This window comes from Trifolium pratense, linkage group LG6 (genome assembly GCF_020283565.1).
Source record: "Trifolium pratense cultivar HEN17-A07 linkage group LG6, ARS_RC_1.1, whole genome shotgun sequence".
Lineage (NCBI taxonomy): Eukaryota > Viridiplantae > Streptophyta > Magnoliopsida > Fabales > Fabaceae > Trifolium > Trifolium pratense.
Genome location: NC_060064.1, coordinates 40390428 through 40401707, shown reverse-complemented (window position 1 = coordinate 40401707; position 11280 = coordinate 40390428). Strand labels below are relative to the sequence as shown.

Sequence of the window (11280 nt, the reverse complement as noted above, 5' to 3'; positions counted from 1 at the left end):
TTTATTATGAAATGGTAAAAATAATTTCTTTATTAGGTCTCAATAACTTTTAGTTATGACAACTATTAACTTAAAAATCTAGATGTTTTAGATCTTGAAACAGCATATATGTTTTAGATATAATCTTTGGCATTTGACAAAAGAGTTAGTGGGATAATGTCACAATAAGACCAGCCTGTAATTTGTGGTAAGGACACTTTGATTATGACATCACAATAAAGTAGGAAGGAGCATTAAAGGTACACTTGGTGTATGTCATACATGAAATATGTATCAAAGCTGTTCTTGCTATGTAGATAGATATAAGTGCACGATTTTATAATGCATCTCAGAAGTCTGTTTGGATTATTTTAATTTTTAACTTATACAAACAAATAAATTTTTATGTATTATTCATAAGTTTGTCAATATAGTTTATGAAGGTATAAATTATTAATAAAAACTTATAAATTAACATAAAAACTTTATTTATTTGTATGAAGTCATGGTAATTCAAATGAGAGAAGTCTTATGTCTAAAACTCACCCAAAACCAACATGTGGTAAGGATTTCAATCACTAAAGAAAATCTATTTGTAAAGGAAAAAAATCACCTTGTGTCAACAAAAAAAAAAAAATCCAATATTACTGTATAAACTAAGGCATAATGTCTTGTATCAAAAATAAAAAAAATACAACACATTCACTATAAATAAAGGCATAAAGCATAGGATTTGCATTGTAAAATGTCATGGGAATAAAACACCTCAACTAGATAATGTTTGAAGCATCCAGCAACTAGATAAAAGAAAGGCATAAAGCATAGTATAATGTTTGGTTGTATGGTTGTGTTGTTATGAGTAATGACCTCATCCCATTAGAAACTATATACAAATTGAGATGGCCAATATTTTGATTGGATAAGTGTTATATAAAGAAAAACATCCATTGAATATCAAACTCAGTATGTGAAGTCCCTATCGATATTATACCATCAAATAAGATAAGAAGGCAAGAATTATTAGTTTCAGTCTGTTTAAATCCATTGGAAGTAAGGGAAACTAGCGAGATTCTTAAAACATTCACTTTGAGTGCATTTGATCTGATAAAAAGTAAGAGACTAAACAAGTTAGCTTCAGCTGTAATGCCTTAAAAGTTTGTCCTGTTCGGTTTGGTACTGTTCTGTTAATTTATATTTTACAGATCAAACGGATCCTTTGCACTTCCTTTCTCAATCCCCAAAGAGTTGAGAAGCATGCATTGACCATGTCAAGTTGCAGACACATCTTGAGAAAAACAAAAACACGTGTAAACTACTAACACAACTTGTTTGTAACCGTAAATCATGCTGTAAGTCATCAGATACCACGACGAGTTGTTATACAAAAAGTAAAGGAGTTGTATAACTAACTGCTAAAATCCCATATAATTCTTACAGAAGAACCCTCACTCCCCTTTTTCGTTTTGGTAGACTAAGACATCCTCTGTGTGCAACTGCAGAGATTAATCTATCGAAATAATTGATATCTATTTAAGAGAATGACCTTTTCCAACAAATGTTTTTCTACACACCTGCCATAGATAACCCTCGTTCCCCTTTGATAATACTGAATTTATCAAAATTCTCTCAATTATTTTAAAATAAATTTTGTACCATAACTAAATCAACCCAAACCTGCGACGTATTCAACCAATTAAGTTTTCATTTGCACCAGAGATTGATGCTGCAGCAAGGAGGTTTTCTTTTGTTTCAAGTGCTCGACAATGTTGAATGATTCAAGAAAAGAAAAAGAAAATACATCCAATTCATTGCATTCAAATTTCACAGGAATCTAATATGAAAATTACGATAAGGTCATGTGGAAACTATCTCTTTCGTCACACGGGAAAAAAGGAAGAGCTTCGCTCGGCGGGCCTTCCTGTGCAACGGAATTGAATTCTCTCATACATTCATGCAGTTGAAAATATCAGCCATGGGATAAAGATCAAACAACACTTTCTAAATTGAACTCTAAAGCCAATTTGGTGAAGCTATATTACAAGCTGTGCAATATTTATCCAAGGCAAAGAGATGGATTCATGGAGTCGCTACTTGTCTCCATGAATGCAGAGAGTTGCCACTAAAATACTAAATAGATGGGTGTTCTACTGATCTGTGAATAATTATGAAGAAATATTCATATAATTTTGGCTTTGTGAAATCTTGAAATAAGGAAAACCATTAATCTAGTAAACAATGGTTACAAATTGGCTTGGGTTGTAACACAGCACAAGATTTGATCAACACAAAAAGGATAAAACCAAATGCAGAGTACAACTATCAATTGTTTGAATTTGCAGTTCAAATGACACCGCATTTTCTAATAAACAATAAAAAGTAGACTCGGCTTGAACTGAAACAAGTATTGGCAGAAACATAGATTTAACATTAATGAATATTGTACTTTGCACAAACCATATCTTAAGTATATTCAAAGAATGGGATCATCTAGGTCAGTTCCAAACCACCAGCCAAATTCTTACATTGGTCCACTATTTCAGTCATTTAACAAACCAAAAAATCTTACAAGCAATGAGCAGTAGACCAAATGAAATAAATCGAAATATATTGCAGTTATGATGAGCAGCATCCACTCTTCTGCCCAACTGGCTGTCCCCTGATCTGCACTGTTGGAGGCCTTGCATTGTTTGTAGGTTGGCTAGCCATTCTACACTCAAGACGAGAAAATTATTATCAGCATTCAATCATAGAAGGAATCAATGCTAGCAAAGAAAAGAAGTTAATGATCTATACACAACAAGTTAAAATTAAAAACCAAGCCACTAAGTTTGGGTAGTGGTGAGGGGTTTGGGTAGTATGCATGAAGTCTTGGTGCAATCCTCATTTACTTGGTTAAAATTAAAAACCTATCATTGATCGTAAGGCTGGCCAAATGTATATCCAGTCTATAATCAAGTTGTTTTGAAGTAATAAAAATTTAATGATGAGCCTCTCAAGGAGTTAATAAGCCCTCCAGCAGTGAGTTGTGTAGCAGACAATGGAAGGGCAACTGTAGTTTGGAAATCTGGTTTCCAAAATTATTTCCTGTGGCCACGAGGCTATGGTTTTTGACCTTACTTAGGTGTCCGCCGTATGGATCAAAGTAATTCAAATTAAGTGTGGTCTAGATTTGAATTGATGGGATACTAAGTCCTCGAAATTGATTTTTCCAGCCACGAAAACTAAAAGCATAAAGACGAGTTAAAGAACATTGGAATTAGCTTCAGAACGATCCTTTTTTCGAAGTCGTTAACTAAAGTTTTGCTAGAACTTGCTTTCAAGGCCAAGCCATTTAAACTGTCTATCTACAGTTAAGTATCAAAAAATGAATACCTGTCCTTGATTGAAGAAGCCATTGCCATAAATGCCTGTTCAACATTTGTAGAATCCTTTGCACTTGTCTCCATAAAAGGAATGCCTATTTCATCTGCAAATGCCTGTTAAAGAACATAATATAGAATATAAGGTAAGGGTAGAGGAAATAGGAAAATAATAGTAGTAACTCCTCAAAAGCACTATGCAAGCACAAGCTTGAAATTGAATATGTTTCCTAAGTCCTAACTATGAAAAAAACACAAAATCAACGAGTGTAAACAAAGTTTCTATACTTTAGCTGTTTCATATGACACAGCTCTACTCTCTGTCAGATCACACTTGTTGCCAACCAAGAGCTTGTTAACATTATCACTGGCATAGCGGTCAATTTCACTGAGCCATTGCTTCACATTATTGAAGCTCTCTTCATCTGTCACATCATAAACAATCTGCCAGAATAACCAGTCAGTAAAGCAGGCAAGGAAACACAAATACATTCATGTAATAGACATTTTAAACTAATGAAAAACCATCATCACCCACAATGATTCCATGTGCCCCACGGTAGTAGCTACTGGTGATTGTTCTAAATCGTTCTTGCCCAGCTGTATCCCACTACATATGAAATTGGATCACAAAACAAGGTAAGAAACAATGTCAATATGAAATGAATTAACTACGAACAGCACAGTCACTTATTTCACAGCTTCAAAGGAAAAGCTTCATAAACAAAAGGAAGAAATTATAGAAAAACATTTTAGAGAAAAATGTCCAACAAAAAGATTAAAATAGTTAGGTAGAGGTTACGGGATATACAATATCAATAGACAAAGGAACTAAAACAAAGCCGATCATATACATACAATCTGGAGCTTAATGGTCTTTCCATCCTGCTCAACGGTGCGAATTTTCTACACAAAATAACACAAGATGATGAGATCAGAAATTGCTTTAATCAGTTCAAAATAGATCTTTGCAAAGTTGTACTTACAAAATCAACTCCAATGGTGCTTATGTAGCTATCAATGTAAGAGTCATCCTGTAGCATAAAACTTAAAGTTAGTACAAACCACTACTACAAGAGCCACACAGTACCGGCTACAACTTACAAGAACCAAGATCAATCAACATGCAAAATTAATCCACTTTACCTTTCATATCTTGGCAACTATCATAAGCTATAAAAAGTGGATTACATGATAAAAACATATTTTACACACAAGCCAAGCCAGAAATTTCTTTTTATACAACAATGGTTTTATTTCTAAAACTCCAATACAAAAAAAACCTCCCACAAACAATTAGACAGATAGCCATGATTTATCAATAATTCAATTAAACTATAACACACGAAATCAAACATTCAAACCCAAAAAAGATTAGTCAAAATAATAAATAGCAGAAAGCTTACAGCAAATCTCAGAAGAAGGCATGATTTTCCAACACCAGAGTCTCCAATAAGAAGAAGCTTGAACAGATAATCACTGAAAAAACAACCACAACACATCAGCTCTATCACTTAAATTAAAATAGATTGTGAATCATCTTCTGAAATAACAATCTCTCTCTCTCTCTCTCTCTCTCTCTCTCTCTCTCTCTCTCTCACACACACACACACACAGACATATGAAACTGAAAACCAATCGTAAAAAGTCTTAATTTTTATTAAAGATCTATAAACAAAAGTAACACAAACATCACTAATTTATCTTCTTACTGATTGAACTACAAACTCAAACAACTATTAGAAATCAACAAGTGACAAGATCAGATTCTAAAACTCCAAAATCAATCATGAAAACTAAAAAACCATAACAATTATTGTAGAATTGTCATTAAAAAATTAATTCAAATCCACAAAAGAAAAATAAAAAAAAGGGTTAAAAATTCAGAAAACAAATCAATCTAGGGTTACAAATCAACAAAATTTGAAGCTAACTTAACCTAACTTATAAGCATCAAATTAACACCAATCCTTTCAACAAGTAACGTTAACAACACGGAAAAGGAATGAATTTCAAGAAAATAAAACACAGATCAAAAGGGAAAGTGAAGAGAAGGGTAGAGAGAAACATACTACTCAGGATTCATCTCTGAGAAAGTGAAAGGGGATGGTTGATTAGACGGTGATCGGTGAGTTGTTGACGGAGGATTCGACGGCGATTGGTACGGTGGCGGTGGTTAACCTCGGAATATCAGAAGGAATCGTAAGGTTTGGTTCGGTTGTTGTTGTTTTGAATGATGAGATGAGAAACGCGTGGAAATGGGGATAAATACGGTGATGTATTTGCGATTGGGATGATTGTTTTATGGTTAGATAGATCCAAAATTAATTAAAGTAATTCACAAACAACAATTTATTTATTTTACGTAAAAACAATAAAATATTATTTATATTTTTTTATTAACCTTTGGGAAAATTTTTTAAACTCCACTTAGGAGATTGTAACAAGTCTACATCTAATATGCTTATCAAAAAAAAAAAAAAAGTCTACATCTAATATAATAAAATTGATTATACCAAATTTATTAATTTGTCATTATTAACTTTAATAATAATATCTCAAATCTATATTTTTCATTGATTATAACAAAGCGGCCTAAACCTTTTTTTTCTGTTCAATATCACATTAACTAGTATGTTAGTTCGTTCCATGCACGAGATAATTTTCTTTTGTAATATTATTTATTATATTTTGTTTTAAATATTATTTGAGTAATTTAGAATAAATTAGTTTGGTTTAAAATTCTTTGTTGAAATTAACATAATTTTTGGCTCATAATGATTTCTAAATTAACACACATTTATTTATTTCAATGAATTACATATTGATTTTTTTTTGGTGGCAAATACATATTAATTTTAGTTACGGTGTATCTCAATGAATCACTTTTTTTTTTTTTGCAAATACATATTAATTTTAATAATTCAAAAAGCTCCAATGAGACATTACCATATCTTTGGAATAAGATCAAGTGATACTTTTTGTTGTGTACTCTCCATTTAAATTGTCTTTCCACAAGAAAGTGTTTTATTACTTCAATTGAAGGAATAAAACTTAAATTTCGCTTTGAATGGGCAGAATAGAAAACTCCAAATCATAGAAATATGTTATTGATTGTGGTGATCTTAATTTGAGTATGAAAGAGAAAAATACCTAAAAAATGTTACAAGACTGAGAAAAATGATTTGAACAAAAACATGAATCAAGGGCATTTTGATCTTATTGCCACAGTTTGAAAAATATATAACCAAATTGCCACACTTTGAAAATAAAGTACCAAAATGTCATACATTTTGACTATGACTTTTTGTTTCCTCCACTTGGTGTGGCGGTACTCCATTGAAGGAGCAATTTTTATTATTATTTATTTGCTAGCCACATGGTGTGGCATTTTGATACTTTATTTTTAAAGTGTAGCAATTTGGTTATATATTTTTCACAGTGTGACAATAAGATCAAAAGGCCTAGATCAAGAATTAATTACACAAGGATAAATAAGATTTAAATTCTGATGACAATGGATGTAACAATTGTTAGAATGAAATGTACCAATACAGTACACACACCTTATTGTTATATAAATAAATAAATAAATAAATAAATAAATAAATAAATAAACCCTCATAATCTAATGTTTCATAATTTCAAAGTATCAAGAAACCTTCCCTTTGAAACATCATTACAAGAGAGGAATTCAAGAAATTCCCTAAAACTAAACTCCTTGTAACATTTAGGATGTTGATCATCAACAAGTTGAATTGTCGGACCCATCTTTTTATCCATAGCAAAACTATAGAAAATCTCTTCTCATTTCCATTAACTATTGCTCTATGAATCACACTCTTATATTGTCCATTGCTAAGAACTTCCATTTGGTCACCTAATTGTACAACCAATGCTCCATCAACAAAAGGAACAGGAACCCAATTGTTATTTTTGTCTTCGATTTCTAGCCCCGAACGTGTTTGAAGAAGCAATGTTATTGAACCATAATCTGAGTGAGGATGGATTCCTAAGGTGAGGTCTGGTTCAGGACATGCAGGGTAGCAATTTACTGCTACTACTTGTGAACCTCCTTTTATTTCTTCATGTAAGTAACTTTGGTGGTTTAATCCAAGGCTTTCTAATATTATTTCCATTACTTTGTATTGTAAAATTTGTGCTGCCATTGCATACTTTCCCATCTTTTCCCTATTAACATTTAAATTGGAGATGTAATTTTACAAGTCAATAGAAGTACTAAGACAAATATATATAGACACAACGCTCTTAGGTGAACACCATCAATAATTTATGAAAATAGAAGTGATTGAATGTATTACGTACACGTGTCTCATGTTTGACACTAATTTTAGACATGTATTCAATCTGAAATATCAATGTTATATATAGATTATATAAAAATATGTGTTTTTCTATATGTCGATTGTCTTTTCATGGATTTATAGATTCTTGTTTTTTTCGTCCCTAAGGCCAAATCTAACCGGGTTAATTAATCTAACGACAATGTTTTTAATCTCTTGAACGTTAGATCAATCTAAAAAATAAGATTTCAATAAAAAAAAAATTCAGCAAGAGTTTAATTTTGGATCATTAGATTAATCCAACAATTGAAATTTCACTAAAAAAAATGAAAAATGTAAGTAGCTAATTAATATGTACCAATAAAAAAGTTGTTTTAATTAATTTATTGTTTATTGAAAATATCCGACATTAATTTGAAAAAGGTAATATTATTAGTAGAAATTACCTATATGTGGATGGATTTGAAGGCCACAAATGAATCCAATCTGATATTGGATGAGAGTAGTGTTTGATGAAATCTCTCCAGCAAAATACTTCATCTTTAGCTTGATTAAGACTTGTTCCATATCTAACAGGTTTGTGAACATCATCAGAAAATAAGCACATCTTTTCATTATTAGGGAGGTTGAAGAACTCATTTGCCACTTCTAGAGCATCTTTCATTGTTGACTCATCAATTCCATGGTTAATAACCTACAACAATATATTTATGTATGTATAGTAAAGTTAGGATTTGGTTCCTATATATATGAAGCTAGCTATAGTGATGTCATTACAAGAAAAATAAGAACCAAGAGAATAAATTATAATTTCTTATGCATATGTCATGCATTATGATATAATAAATAAGGGGTTTTCTAACTTAGACCCTAGTTAGGTCTAAATAGCAAGTTGCACCTTTTCAATTGGACCAAAATACCCATTCTTTTTAATTAATTAACCAAAATACCCATTAGTAGACGCAGATCCAGTGTTGCGCGCGTACCGAAGGACCATGGTTACAGACCGTTGATTTCCATCAGACAGCCAAGATCTGATCTCATCAAGACTGTCTGATCAATCAGACAGCCCAGATCTTCCTGATCCATCAGATTCCAGCGCCTGCGCCACACTGGATTACAACCTGGAGAGAGAAAAATTTGCTTTTTAAAAGTAGGACACGTGTCACACAATGGTTAGCTGGGCGTGATTTTTGTTCATTTAATACTTTGAACTCAATTATTTCGTTGTAAATTAATTTTTTATTTTTTTATTTTTATACCAAAATTCATAATTTTTTTTTTGTCTACAAATAGAGACTTGGTTCGTTTGATTTGGACACCGAAAAAAAAAACACAATTTTTCACTACCTTAATCTCATTTTTTGTCTACTAAATACGTTACTTGTGTGTTGTAATTTAACACGCACCACTCAACCAACTCACTGAAACCATTATACCAGGAAAATAGTAGATAATATTCTGGAACTTTTGGTATATTTTATGAAATTTTTGGAGACCTGAAACTATTTTTAGTTAATTAAATCAGATAAAACGGTAATTAAAAACTAATGTTTGCTTCTGAAACCAGTTTACTGGTAGAATGGTTGCACATAGTTGTATTCTGAAACCATTTTACTGGTAGAATGGTTTCAATGAGTAATTTATTAATTGTGTTTGCTTCTGAAACCATTTATCTGGTACAATGGTTTCAGAGAGTTGTAATCTGAAACCATTTTGCTGGTAGAATGGTTTCAGTAAGTTGATTATTAGTTATTTGCTTCTGAAACCATTTAGCTTGTAGAATGGTTGCACATAGTTGTATTCTGAAACCATTTTACTGGTAGAATGGTTTCAGTGAGTAATTTATTAATTGTGTTTGCTTCTGAAACCATTTATCTGGTACAATGGTTTTAGAGAGTTGTAATCTGAAACCATTTTGCTGGTAGAATGGTTTCAGTGAGTTGATGTAAGGTAGTGAAAAATGAGATTAAGGTAGTGAAAAATTGGGTTTTTTTTTCTGTGTCCAAATCAAACGAACCAAGTCTCTATTTGTAGAGAAAAAAAAATTATGAATTTTGGTATAAAAAAAATAAATAAAAAATTAATTTACAACGAAATAATTGAGTTCAAAGTATTAAATGAAAAAAAATCACGCCCTGCCAATCAGACAGCGACACGTGTCCTGCTTTTAAAAAGTAGATTCTTCTCTCTCCAGGCTGTAATCCAGTGTGGTGCACGCGCTGGAATCTGATGGATTCGGATGATCTGGGCTGTCTGATTGATCAGACAGTCTTGATGAGATCAGATCTTGGTTGTCTGATGGAAATCAACGGCCTGTAACCATGGTACTGCGGTACGCGCGCGACACTGGATCCGTGTCTATTGATGGTAATTTGGTTAATTAATTAAAAAGAATGGGTATTTTGGTCCAACTGAAAAGGTGCACCTTGCTAACTTAGACCCAACTAAATAAATTCTTAATTAATTTTGAGGATAACTTCTCACTTTTCTGTTTAAAGTGACTCAGATTTTCTATTTGCTAGATGATTACAATTTACAATTCATTGGCCGGGAGCAACAAGTGATGACAACTACTTCGTTATATATAGTAGTGAAAAAAATAATAATATTTGTCCCTAGTTTCGCACAATGTATAATTTTTTTTTTTTTTTTACAAGAATACACAATATGCATAAAAGTGTTCATTTATTGTCCAACAATATATGCACTCTTAAATAAGGGAAGGAAGGGAATGTTAAACAATATAATTTTTTTGTAATATAATTTTGAAAGTAGTACATTTATAGTCTTGAAATATTTTTTAAAAAATATTTTGTACTTAAACATTTTCTTTTGTTTCCTTAATTTTGTACTTAAAAAGTTTTTTTTATTTTTTTTTATTTACAATCTTGCAAATGAGAATTGAAGCTAGGACCTATGCATAATATCCAAACTCATCGCCACTAAATCAAACCTAGTGAATTTTAAAAAGGGTTTAAGACTTTATTAAATCATCAAGTTGGTTTTTATTTTTATTTTTATAAGCAGTTGGTCTTTAATTTAACCACTTTAGTCCCTAAATTTATTTACTAACTATCAATTAATCCCTAACATAATTTGAGAAAGACTATATGAGTAAAATTTGACAGTGTCATCGACCATTTTAAAATATTCATCAAATCCAATACGTATGTGAGAGCACCTTACAAAGTCAGGAACTAATTTGATGTTTACTTAAAAAAATATATAATATGTAAGTGTGTACACATCATTTCTTATAAAAAAAAATGTCATTAAACACTTTTTGTTAATATTTTTATGGCAATGTTATGTAATAAGAAGTGTATCAATTTCTATATATATAACTAACATTCACATGCAAATCAAGCATGAATTACATTTTTAGTTTTTGTTACCTGAAAGACACCAATCTCCTTGCAAGCAATTCGAATTTCATTGATTGTTTGGGATCTAAGAGATTGGTCCCTTAAAGTAGACAAGTCTATAATAGGAAGAGTGGTAGAGATTGAAACATGATTAGTATTAGGTCGTTGTGATGGAGGAAGAATATAACATTGAGGTATAGAAGGCACTCCTTGGTCACTTAGACTCATAGCACAAGTAAAAGAAGTAGCACAATCACCATGTTGGTCCAT

General features: G+C 31.5%; 1 protein-coding gene and 1 pseudogene across 1 annotated transcript; both read right to left on the bottom strand.

Moving 5' to 3' along the window:
• Nucleotides 1-2383: 2383 nt before the first annotated feature.
• LOC123889819 (ras-related protein RABD2a) lies at nucleotides 2384-5643 on the bottom strand. The gene is made up of 8 exons (XM_045939316.1): nucleotides 5411-5643; nucleotides 4745-4817; nucleotides 4325-4372; nucleotides 4197-4244; nucleotides 3877-3948; nucleotides 3627-3782; nucleotides 3352-3455; nucleotides 2384-2686 (listed from the first exon to the last, which is right to left on the bottom strand). Exons 1-8 carry the CDS (start codon nucleotides 5422-5424, stop codon nucleotides 2593-2595), a joined length of 609 nt encoding a protein of 202 aa, XP_045795272.1. The 5' UTR covers nucleotides 5425-5643; the 3' UTR covers nucleotides 2384-2592.
• A 1331-nt stretch (nucleotides 5644-6974) lies between these two features.
• On the bottom strand, nucleotides 6975-11280 carry LOC123892987 (annotated as a pseudogene).

Excerpts from the sequence above, each read along its gene's own strand:
- LOC123889819 (XM_045939316.1), bottom strand. Across the intron at positions 4,373-4,744 it reads GCCTTCTTCTGAGATTTGCT|GATGACTCTTACATTGATAG; the intron begins GTAAGCTTTCTG and ends TTTATGCTACAG. Across the intron at positions 3,783-3,876 it reads GTGGGGCACATGGAATCATT|ATTGTTTATGATGTGACAGA; the intron begins GTGGGTGATGAT and ends TTATTCTGGCAG.